Raw genomic sequence first — 12,946 nt, 5'->3', positions numbered from 1 at the left:
ATATTTCACATACTGCAAATGTGAGGTGTTACAGCTTCAAGTAGTAATACAAAACTACTTACTAAAGTTGATTTTGACTGTCAGTAAGTCGAGAATCGAGATTTAAAAGTAACCAGATTTACATAATTTAATAAATCAGCATTTGATAAATTACAATCATAATTACAATCATTCTTCACAGAAATATCTTCAAAATAAAATGTAGAAAGGTCTTTTTTATCAAATCAACAAGGTGACGGTACCGTATGTGGGGGGGGGGGGGGATCACTGATCTCACCTCAGGAGTCTAAGATGAACACAATACACGCAATTTTGTTCAGCAACATTCTTGAAATGGGATCAAGTCCAAGGAGGAAGGAACAAGCACTAAATAAAAGCTCACAGAATCATTTTGTCCATTCACAGGGTGATGACGTAGATCACTCCTATTGTTGTCAGGGTGACCAAATAATAATTTGAAGGAGACATAGGTTAAACAGCATTATTAACACTGGGTGAACAAAAAAATAATTATTTACACTACATGTAAAATTAAAAAGTGCTTTACACATGATCTTAACTGTTTTACCATTATAGCACACCTACATTTACCAACCTCATGGCCCCCAAAAAATATTTTTTTTTAAAATCATACTTATACATATAATTTGAAAGGAATCCATCCCCCCCAAACTTAAATTTGCATAACCTTTAATCACTCTCAAGCCATCCAAAATGCAGATGAGTTTCCTCATCGGAATAGATTTGGAGAAAATTTAGTGTTGCATCACTTGCTCACCAATGGATCCTCTGCAGTGAATGGGTGCCGTCAGAATGAGAGTCCAAAAAGGGTCAAGAGCTTTTTCTCTTAATTAATAGTCTGGAGTTGTGTGGATTATTATGATGTTTTTATCAGCTGTTTGGACTCTCATTTTGATGGCACCCATTCACTGCAGAGGATCCATTGGTAAGCAAGTGATTTAATACTAAATTTCTCCAATTCTGTTTTGATCGAGAAACAAACTCATCTTGAAACTACAGTTGAGGTCAAAAGTTTACATACACCTTGCAGATTCTGCAAAAATGTTCATTATTTTACCAAATTAAGAGGGAACATACAAAATGCATAAAATGTTATTTTTTATTTAGTACTGAAACACAATGCATTAATTAACGGGGGTTAATTTAACTGATTTTGTCTTCTAAGAAGCATGTAAGTATCTTCTGTAGATATGATATTTAGGCAAAATAAGAAAAATCTACACATTTTCATTTTGTTCAAAAGTTTTCACCCCCAGCTCTTGGATCTCAAAATCATGGTAATTGTTGGAAAGGGTTCAATTACACAGAAATGTATAATTTTAATGCCTTTTATGTGAAATATATTATTCAGGTCAGTACTAAATAAAAAAATAACATGCATTTTGTATGAACCCTCTTATTTTTGGTAAAACAATTAACATTTTGCAGATCCTGCAAGGTGTGTGTAAACTTTTGACCTCAACTGCATATCTAAATTTTGGGTAAACTGTTCCTTTAAACAAAAATGCCCATCAATAGTAATCAATTCTGTATTCAGCACAAATATTTATTTGCTCCATGCTTAACAGTATTTGTTTGGGGGTTTGAAACACATTGAGTGAAATGTGCAATTAAATCCAAACTTTGTATGCAAACAATATCTCTGAAATGTGTGGCAGGCTGCTTTTTAACATGTACACGCTCTTTAAAGTCTTTAAAAGATGTCTTCATTTCAGCTGTTTAAAACAAGATGTCCTCCTGCTCTATCAGGAGCTGAACGATCAGTTTCTGGTATCTCATGTCGTTGAGAGTGGTGAGTGTGTTCTGGTCTGGGGGCCGCATGAGCGTTGGGCCAAAAACGATTCCTAGGTTCTCTGAGTTCATATAATTGTCCTTTTCGTACATGGTGACCCTGGTAAATATAGAAAAGACATGGAAAAAACACCTCAGACATTACAATTTTGATTATAAACATGCAGGTAGGTACCTGATATACAGTACTTTCCATGAATGGGGAAATGTGGCAAAGCTGGCTTGGCGAGTTAGAGGTAAAGCACAAATCCTTGAGGATTATTGTGTTGGTTTTTTAGTTCCTCAAGTGCACTGAGCTGAAAGTGCCGTATTGTGTTTCTTGTTTCCTTCTAATCAGTCTTATAAGTTTTATATTGCAGGGTGGCAGGAAGTAAATCGCTTTTTAAAGCCGTAGGGAAAATTCTTAAATGGAACTAAAACCTGAACCGGCTCAATGAGGTATAGAGTCATGTTATGAACTTTGGGACCGGTACCTAAGGGAGCAGTAAATGTGTGTGGAAATTCAATCCATTTGTCGTTTTACCTCTTCAGGTGTGTCATCAGGTACCGCAGGGTCTCATAGTGGGCTGGAGGAAGTTGGAGGAGACCATCATGAACTGCCTCCAGTCTAGAATCAGGGTCTGTTATTTCTGATAACAGAAAATGTAAGAAAATGTTTCAAAAAATACAGTTTAGACTTGTGAAAAGGCTGTTTTTAACTGCTAAAACTGGCAACTGTTCTTTATTATATATACTTCATTAATGTTATAGCACATACAATTTAAAATCTGAGACCACTAGTGAAAATCTATCTATCTTTAAAAATGCATACATCATTGTCAGTAATTATTTATTTATTAAGCACTGTATCAGATTCAAAATGTAGTTTAAATAATGATCATCAAAATAGATTACAATAAAAAGTTGATTATAACTGATATATAATTTATATTTTTTAATTAATATACAGATGTAAAAGTCTCTTACTGGCAGCTTGAATAAATTTGGAGTAGACGTCATATGTGATAACTGGAATGGGCAGATCTCGCAAGTAAAGCTTCAGAGCACCGGCAATTATATTGATGTCTGGGTAGATGATGGCACTGATGTCTGCCTTATCACCATCTGCAAATGAGAATTAGTTATCTGTTATGAATAACAGATTAATTACTATACTGTACCAACAATACATTGTTTTGAATGGAAAAGCGTGGGTTTTTCCATTCGGGTCGTGTGTTGATAAAACAACAGTGATATACAGTGAGGGAAAAAATTATTTGATCCCCTGCTGATTTTGTACGTTTGCACACTGACAAAGAAATTATCAGTCTATCATTTTAATGGAAGGTTAATTTGAACAGTGAGAGACAGAATAACAACAACAAAAATCCAGTAAAAGGCATTTCAAAAAAGTTAGAAATTGATTTGCATTTTAATGAGTGAAACATGCAAAACATGACTTAGTACTTGGGGGCAAAACCCTTGTTGGCAATCACAGGTCAGACATTTCTTGTAGTTTTGCACTCATCTCAGAAGGGATTTTGTCACACTCCTGTTTGCAGATCCTCTCCAAGTCATTTAGGTTTCGAGTTGGCAACTCAAACCTTCAGCTTCCTCCACAGATTTTCTACTGGCTAGGCCACTCCATGACCTTAATGTGCTTCTTCTTCAGCCACTCCTTTGTTGCCTTGGCCGTGTTTTTGGTCATTGTCACCAATGATACCCATCCACGACCCATTTTCAATCATTCTCACCCAAGATTTGACCGTACATGGCCCTGTCCATCGTCCATTTGATGTGGTGCAGTTGTCCTGTCCCCTTAGCAGAAAAACACCCCCAAAGTATAATGTTTCCACCTCCATGTTTGTCGGTGGGGATAGTGTTCTTAAGGTCATAGGCGGCATTCCTTCTCCTCTTTCAAACAGGGCGAGTTGAGTTGATGCCAAAGAGCTTGATTTTGGTCTAGTGGTACCAACAATTGGTAACACGCTGTAGCGTGTTACCAATTGTTTTCTGTGTGACTATGGTCCCAGCTGCCTTGAGATCATTGACAAGATCCTCCTGTGTAGTTCTGGGCTGATTCCTCACTGTTCTCATGATCATTGAAACTTCACAAGGTGAGATCTTGCATGGAGCCCCAGACCGAGGGAGATTGACAGTTATTTTGTGTTTCTTCCATTTGTGAATTACTAAACCAACTGTTGTCACCTTCTCACCAAGCTGCTTGGCGATGGTCTTGTAGCCCATTCTAGCCTTGTGTAGGTCTACAATCTTGTCCCTGACATCCTTGGACAGCTCTTTGGTCTTGGCCATGGTGGAGAGTTTGGAACCTGATTGATTGATTGATTCTGTGGACAGGTGTCTTTTACAGGTAACAAGCTGAGATTAGGAGCACTCCCTTTAAGAGATTGCTGCTAATCTCAGCTCATTACCCGTATAAAAGACACCTGGGAGCCACAAATCTTGCTGACTGATAGGGGATCAAATACTTATTTAACTCATTAAAGTGCAAAGCAATTTATAACTTTGTTGAAATGCGTTTTTCTGTATTGTTTTGTTGTTATTCTGTCTCTCCCTGTTCAAATAAAACCTACTATTAAAATTATAGACTGATCATGCCCTTGTCAGTGGTCAAACATCCAAAATCAGCAGGGGATCAAATAAGCATTCAAGAGGCCAAATGTTAGTTGAACACCTATAATACACATAATTATATCAGGTTGGTGTACAAATAATGTACAGTCTAACACAAACCTCTGTCGAAGGCCAGCCGGACGTCTTCTATGTGTTCTGTGAAGCCTGACACTCTGTACAAACCCTCGGATTTCAAACCTGGAAGAAGCAGAAGTAACACAGGTTACCTCAGCTATCCAATCACTGGATTTGGAGATAAACATGTAAATTAGTATTGATCAAACTGGGGTTGGAACTAACAACTAATCGGATAATCAATTAAAGATTTGATTATTCTTTCGATAAACTGGATCTGCATACTGCTTCTTGCCCAGTTCATCTATCATCCAATCACATATGTGTATAGGAGCTCCATCCCCAAATGGGAATTTTCTTTGTGGAACTGTTTTTAAAGGGATCTTGAACATTTTATGTGGAAAATAGCTTAGTTTAATCTTCTGTCGTTCGTGAAATGTTTTCAGTCTTCATGGTTATGGAAGCCTGTTTCCGCCACTGAATAAAAAAAGCATATTGTGATACAAACTTGAAATTCTGACTTTTTTCACAGAACTGAGATTTAACCTCAATTCTGTTTTTTCTCGCAAATGCGTGTTTTTATCTTGCATTTCTGACTTTTTGTCTTGCAATTGAGAGTTTATATCTTGTAATCCTCACTTTTTTCATGCAATTCTCACTTTTTTTTTTAGAATTGTGAGACAAACTCACAATTGCGAGTTATAAATTTTGTTCTCAGAATTACGAGTTTATATCTCACAATTTTTTTTTTTTAAAAGTCAGAATTGCGAGTTTATATCACAGAATTCTGATTTAATTTCTCAGAATTGCAAGTTTATATTTCGCAATTCTGAGAAAAATGTCAGAATTGCAAGTTTATATCTTGCAATTCTGACTTTATAACTTGCAATTGCGAGTATATATCACACAGTTCTGACTTCATTCCTCAAAACTGCAAGTTTACATGTCAATTCTGACCTTATAACTTGCTATTGCGAGTTTATATCACAATTCTGAGAAAAAAAGTCAGAATTGCGAGTTTATATCTTGCAATTCTGACTTTATAACTTGCGATTTTGAGATATGAAGTCAGAATTGTGTTATAAACTTGCAACTGCGAGTTTATATCTTGCAATTCTGACTTTATAACTCGCAATTGCAAGTATATATCACACAATTCTGACTTCATTCCTCAAAATTGCAAGTTTATGTCAATTCTGACTTTATAATTTGCAATTGCAAGTTTATATCTCACAATTCTGAGAAAAAAGTCATTATTTTTATTACTTCCATTTTAACATTCAGTGTTTATCTTTATACCAAGCAGAATGACAGTTGGCTAATACAGTAACACATTTTTTAAAGAATGCTCTCTTCACACAATAAGTCAAAATGTGGAGAATGTTTGCTCTGTTGTTTTAAGTTAGGTATCTAAGGATTTTTTCTTTTTGCACGTTTAGATATATGACAGGGAGACGTCAGAAAACAGAGCAGCTGAGAAATGCATACAGACAGTGATTAAGTGCCTTGCTGAAAGCCACAGGTGCTAGAGAAGATCTGGGATCTCCACATTAAAATGTTCTAGCACTCCAGTACCTCTGTGCTCGATCTCTTTGATACACATGTCCAGAACCATCGGCCGTGGCGTGTTGTGGGCTTTGACCAGCGTGGTGAGATCGCAGCTGAAGACCTTCTTGATCCTGCGGAGGTCCGGCTGACAGTCGCTGGGCACTAGTTTGGAGCACTGCTTGTGCACGTTCAGCCCACAGTCTGCAAGAGTAACCGGTCAAAAGGTTAGAAGAGCGTGACCCTGTTGTCTCCAAAGAAGCAAAAAGACAGACTCCAAGAGAATGGAGACCCTAAGTGTGTGCATGTGTGTCTAGGGGTCTGATGGAGGGTACGTCTTCAGGGGTAAAGTATACGTGGAGAAACAGGTGCGTGTCAGTCAAACTGGGTGGTAAAGTGTGATAATATCTGTCACATGCTGCTGTGTGTTTGTGGCTGTGTCGATCTAAGAGCATAACCTTGAGTGACTCTGGGTGTGTTTGCCAGCGGGCCTACATAGGTGTATCAGAGGCCTCTTGTCACATGAGTGAAGGAAACCAATTAAAAAACTAATTTTCCGCTCTTGCCCCCAGCAAAGATGGATTTTTGTGTCCAATTGTTTTACACATATTTAGTGAATCTGAATCAGGAATCTGTGGCCATACATTTCAACTGTTAAACACATTTTGCAAGTTTGTTTATTTGCTTTTCAGCAACACAATAAAGTTCAATTTGTTAGCAGTACTTAAAGTGATAGTTCACCCAAAAGCTATCCTAGGTGAATATTACTTTCGTCTTTCAGACAAATACAATCAGAGTTATATTAAAAAAATGTCCAGCCTCATCCAAGCTTATAATGGCAGTGAATGGGTGTTGAGATTTTGAAGCCCAAAAAAGTGCATCTAACCATCATAAAAGTACTCCACATAGCTTTGGTTGGTTATTGAAGGCCTTCTAAAGTGAATAAAGGCATTTGTGTGAGAAAAATATGCATATTTAAAATTTTATAAACTGTAATCTCTAGTTTCCTGCTGACAGGCGTTCACGCTTTAAATATGCCTATTTTTCTTACACAAATGCATTTCTTCACCTCAGAAAGGCCGTTATTAACACCCCAGAGCCGTGTTGGAGTACTTATGGATGCACTTTAATTTGCTTCAAAATCTCAACCCCCGTTCACTGCCATAATAAAGCTTGGAAGAGCCAGGACATTTTTTAATACAGCTCAGATTGTATTTGTCTTAGAGAAAAAAAGTTATATACACCTAGAGTGGCTAGAGAGTGAGTAAATCATTTGGGGGAACTCATTAACTATTTGTTTTGTGGCTATACCACTGAAACAGAGTTTTTGAAAGAGTTTTGCTACCAATAATGAGTGTAAAACTCCCCTTTTAGCTCCTCCACAATAAGAACATGTGGGAAATTTAAGTCATTTAAGTTGTAAGACACCTGGTTTGATAGCCTGCTTTGGCACTGGGACTGTGTGTGTGTATGTAGGGGAATGTGGTAGTAGGGTGGTCTGTCTCTCTGTGTGTCTCCAGTAGCATGCACATGCTGTCCCACTGTTCCTCATCTTCAGCAGTGCCATTAATCACACTCTCTGTCAGTTTTACTGCCTGCCTGAACCCCTCCTTCACATCTTTAGGCGACTGAGAGAAAAAACAAAAAACAGAAGAAGACAAAAAGAAAAACACTCTGTGTTCCCTCCATATGGGCCTAGGGACACATTCAACTCTGCTCTAATTCTCAATGTGTCTGATGACACTGGCTCGCCTGGGGGCCAGAGTGAAAGAAGAGAGGCTCCTGTGTGAAAAGAAAAGGCTTGAATAATGGCCCGAATGGATGAGACCATTTACAGTGTGAAAAACCAACAGTAAAGCCTTGTGACTGGATTAAGTTTATGTACTGGGTGTTTTGGTGAAAGTGCTGTCAAACAATAACCAGCTCCATGTTAACATGAGACCTGAGCAAACCTGTAATCTTGGAATTAAGGTGCATTTGCTTATCTAGGCCACATCTAGGAACATCCTTTATTGAAAATGGTTTAATGATTTATTATGGTTGGTATTTTAATATTTTATTTCATTTTGCCACTTACCTCACAAAACAAAACAAAGCAAAAACAAACAAAAAAACTCAGCCACAACAAAACAAAACACAAAATCACCAAAACCCAGTCACAAAAAAACACAAATCGAAACAAAAAACAAACTAAAACCCACTAAAAACAAAACCAAACAAAACCCAGTCACAGCAAAACAAAACACAAGACAACAAAATACAAAAGCAAACCAAACCAAATAAAACACAACTAAACAAAACACAATACAACAAAACCAAACAAAACAAACTAAAACCCAGTCACAATAAAACACCACACAACAAAACACAAAAAACTAAATAAACAAAACAAAAAATAAACAGAACCCAGTTACAACAAAACACCACACAACAAAATAAAAGAAATCAAACAAAACAAAAAACAAACCAAAACCTAGTCAAAACAAACCAAAACCTAGTCAAAACAAAACAAAACCCAGTCACAACACAACAAAACAAATCACAAAATGACAAAATACAAAAGCAAACCAAAAAACTAAACCCTAAACAAAACATGACATAACAAAACCAAACAAAACACAAACAAAACCCAGTCACAACAAAACATCACATATAACAAAAACACAAAACTAAATACAAAAAAAAAAAAAAATTAAAGGTAATTTGTGATTTAAGGGTGATACAAAATCACAATGTCAGGATTTATTTTGTAATAGAATTAACTTTTTTTTTCAACACTTATTAATCTTGTTAATTAATTAACAAAAATATGTTACTTAAAATTATTTATAAAGTTTAGGTTAACATAATATAGGTTAATTTCTATATACAAATATTGTGTATTTTTAACATAAAGTTCTACTCATCAGGATTAGGCAAGTTCAGTCCTAGAGAGCTGCAGCCTTGCAGAGTTCAACGCTAATTAAACACACCTGAACAAGCTAATCAATGTCTTCAGGATTACTATTTACTAAGGCCATAGACAGGTGAGGTTTTTTTTTCATGGTCATCAGCTGAACTCTGAAGGACTGTGGCTCTCTAGGACTTGCCTACCCCTGGTACAAATGAAATCCATAGTTCACACAAAAAGCAAACAAACAAAACAAAATATTGTCTTTTGTTGTCAGTCATACACATAACATAAGGGTCATAAGAGAAAATGATGACAGATATCTATTTTTTGTGTTAAACTATCCTTCATGTGTTATGCTCAAACATGAATGAACAATATAAAACAATAATAACAAAGATTTACTTAGAAATTAACCTAGATTCCCTGGGATTATATTGATATCCTACAAAAATTGTTAGTTTGTGATACAAATGTATTAATTGAAAAGAAATGTAACTTTATTGGAAAGCTATTGTATAAATCATATGCATCACTTTTATGTAACCTATAAAGTCTCATATTTTGTCATTCAGTACAAGTGTGTGTGTGTGTGCATCCATGCATCTGTTTATGTATGTTTGTCTGTGTGATTTGAAGTGTAGTCTGATGCAATTGGCTTTGATACAAGGAGACTGTCCTGGTTTACCTGGGTGTGCCTCTCTCACAGTACTCCATAGTGTACACAGTATGTTCCACTATAAATAGTCAACACTCAACAAAAGGCACTCAACTGGTTTGGACCAGGTGTCATTTAGGAATGCAAAATACCCACACATCAGCATACTAGTTAAAACCCTTATTGTCCCAGGTATCACTTTCAGTATTTAGCCTCAGGTAGCCACCGCTCGTTGGAAAAGTTTTACAGCCAATTAGGCATTGTGACCGGAATGGCATGAAAAATTATCTGGATCCTAAGCGGCCATTGGATTGTAATTTGAAATGAATAATGCACCTTGGCCGGTGTCATAATTCTGATGGAAATTTTATTTGTGTGGGGTTTGTGATTGGTGGAGAGTTACCTGAGCAACGGACGCCCTGGGCGATAAGACCCCACATGAAGTTTGCACAGTATTCACACCAGTGTGGCCCTCTGAAGGTGTGCACCTACAGCAAAGACAAAGCAGTCATTGTAAGTCAAACACACACTAGTTCACAAACACACACTGTAAACACACACATACATACATATTAGGCCAGTGATTCATTCATCTCTAGATTTTCATTTCCAGCTAAAGCTCATAATGAAAGTTCCACAGAAAATGAATGATTATATTTCCAGAGTATCTCTTACTGTACCTGACAACTAACAGAGTGTGTCTTGCTCAGACTAGACAAACATTAAGACTAGACATATATACATATAGACCTATTTTGTAGAAAGAACTATTGGTATTATTATTTTATACATTTTGGCAGGTACTGTCCAACATTGTTTAAGTTTAGTATTTTTTCTAGGGTAATTGGCTAATTTAAATTACATTAAAATCATTGAATTATTTTTTATATTTAGTTTAATTTCAGTTTGCCACCTTGCCTCAAAGAAACAAACAAAACCCAGTCAACAAAACAAAACAAAAACCCAAACAAAACAAAAACCAAATACAAAACAAAAACTCAAACAAAACAAAACCCAAAGAGAAAACCAAAACCCAGTCACAACAAATTAAATAACAAAGAACAAAACAAAAACCCAAACAAAACAAACCAAAACCCAGACACAGCAAAACAAAAACCCAAACAAAACAAAAAAACAAACCAAAAACAAAACAAAAAAAAAAACAAAAAAAAAACGAGACACAGCAAAACAAAAAACAAACAAACCAAAAACAAAACCCAGACACAACAAAACACAAACCCAAACAAAACAAAACCCAGTCACAACAAATCAAAAAACAAAACAAAAACCCAAACAAAACAAAACCCAGTCACAACAAATCAAAAAAACAAAACAAAACAAAACAAAAACCCAAACAAAACAAAACCCAGTCACAACAAAACAAAAACCCAAACAAAACAAAACCCAGTCACAACAAAACAAAAACCCAAACAAAACAAAACCCAATCACAACAAAACAAAAACCCAAACAAAACCCAATCACAACAAAACAAAACCCAATCACAACAAAACAAAAACCCAAACAAAACAAAACCCAGTCACAACAAAACAAAACGTAGTCACAATAAAACAAAAACAAAACAAAACCCAAAGAGAAAACCAAAACCCAGTCACAACAAATTAAATAACAAAGAACAAAACAAAAACCCAAACAAAACAAACCAAAACCCAGACACAGCAAAACAAAAACCCAAACAAAACAAAAAAACAAAACAAAAACAAAACAAAAAAAAACAAAAAAAAAACGAGACACAGCAAAACAAAAAACAAACAAACCAAAAACAAAACCCAGACACAACAAAACACAAACCCAAACAAAACAAAACCCAGTCACAACAAATCAAAAAACAAAACAAAACAAAACAAAAACCCAAACAAAACAAAACCCAGTCACAACAAATCAAAAAAACAAAACAAAACAAAACAAAAACCCAAACAAAACAAAACCCAGTCACAACAAAACAAAAACCCAAACAAAACAAAACCCAGTCACAACAAAACAAAAACCCAAACAAAACAAAACCCAATCACAACAAAACAAAAACCCAAACAAAACCCAATCACAACAAAACAAAACCCAATCACAACAAAAAAAAAACCCAAACAAAACAAAACCCAGTCACAACAAAACAAAACGTAGTCACAATAAAACAAAAACAAAACAAAACCCAAAGAGAAAACCAAAACCCAGTCACAACAAATTAAATAACAAAGAACAAAACAAAAACCCAAACAAAACAAACCAAAACACAGACACAGCAAAACAAAAACCCAAACAAAACAAAAAAACAAACCAAAAACAAAACAAAAAACAAACAAAAAAAAAACGAGACACAGCAAAACAAAAAAAACAAACAAAAAACAAAACCCAGACACAACAAAACACAAACCCAAACAAAACAAAACCCAGTCACAACAAATCAAAAAACAAAACAAAACAAAACAAAAACCCAAACAAAACAAAGCCCAGTCACAACAAAACAAAAACCCAAACAAAACAAAACCCAGTCACAACAAAACAAAAACCCAAACAAAACAAAACCCAATCACAACAAAACAAAAACCCAAACAAAACAAAACCCAAACAAAACAAAACCCAGTCACAACAAAACAAAACGTAGTCACAATAAAACAAAAACAAAACAAAAACCCAAACAAAACAAAACCCAAACAAAACAAAACCCAGTCACAACAAAACAAAACGTAGTCACAATAAAACAAAAACAAAACAAAAACCCAAACAAAACAAAACCCAATCACAACAAATTAAATAACAAAGAACAAAACAAAAAATCAAACTAAATCTAGTCACAACAAAACAAAAACAAAACAAAAACAAAACCCAGCCACAACAAAACAAAAAACTAAAACAAAACAAATAAAAAACAAAACAAAAACAAAAACCCATTCAACAAAACACATTGCATCAAAACACCCCCCCCCCCAAAAAAAATCCCAGTCATAAAAAAACAAAACAAAACGAAATACTAGTCATAACAAAACAAACAAACAAAACAAAACCCCAAACCAAACCAAACCCAGTCGCAGCAAAACAAAACCCAGTCAAAATACATAACAAAAACCCACTCAGTCACAACAAAGCTAAACAAAAAAACAAAAATCAAAACAAAAACCCAGTCGCAACAAAACAAAAACCAAACAAAACCCAGTCAACAAAACACCTTGCATCAGAGAAACAAAACAACAAATCAAAACTGCTGTGAAAACAAATACAAAAAACAAACAAAAATCAAAACACAAATGATAAATACAATTTTTTGTTTCAATTTGCCACTTCCCTCCCGAAATTCAAAAGAAAATAAAAATAAATAAATCAGTCTTGCAAAAAACAA

The 12,946-nt window shown here is 35.3% G+C and overlaps 1 protein-coding gene across 1 annotated transcript in view; it reads right to left on the bottom strand.

The window, feature by feature from the left end:
* Nucleotides 1-1,544: 1,544 nt before the first annotated feature.
* The window catches only part of LOC141342196 (beta-chimaerin-like), a 34,308-nt gene continuing 22,906 nt past the window's right edge, over nt 1,545-12,946 (bottom strand). The window contains exons 7-12 of the mRNA XM_073846596.1: nt 9,997-10,081; nt 6,076-6,249; nt 4,546-4,623; nt 2,779-2,916; nt 2,336-2,441; nt 1,545-1,912 (exon numbers count right to left, since the gene is read on the bottom strand). Coding sequence (XP_073702697.1) covers nt 1,741-1,912; nt 2,336-2,441; nt 2,779-2,916; nt 4,546-4,623; nt 6,076-6,249; nt 9,997-10,081 — 753 coding nt within the window. The 3' untranslated portion in view covers nt 1,545-1,740. The remainder of the gene's footprint in view (nt 1,913-2,335; nt 2,442-2,778; nt 2,917-4,545; nt 4,624-6,075; nt 6,250-9,996; nt 10,082-12,946) is intronic.

The sequence above is a fragment of the Garra rufa genome, chromosome 9 (assembly GCF_049309525.1).
Source record: "Garra rufa chromosome 9, GarRuf1.0, whole genome shotgun sequence".
NCBI lineage: Eukaryota > Metazoa > Chordata > Actinopteri > Cypriniformes > Cyprinidae > Garra > Garra rufa.
The sequence above is the reverse complement of the archived record's forward strand: the minus strand, read 5'-3'. Positions and strand labels throughout refer to the sequence as shown.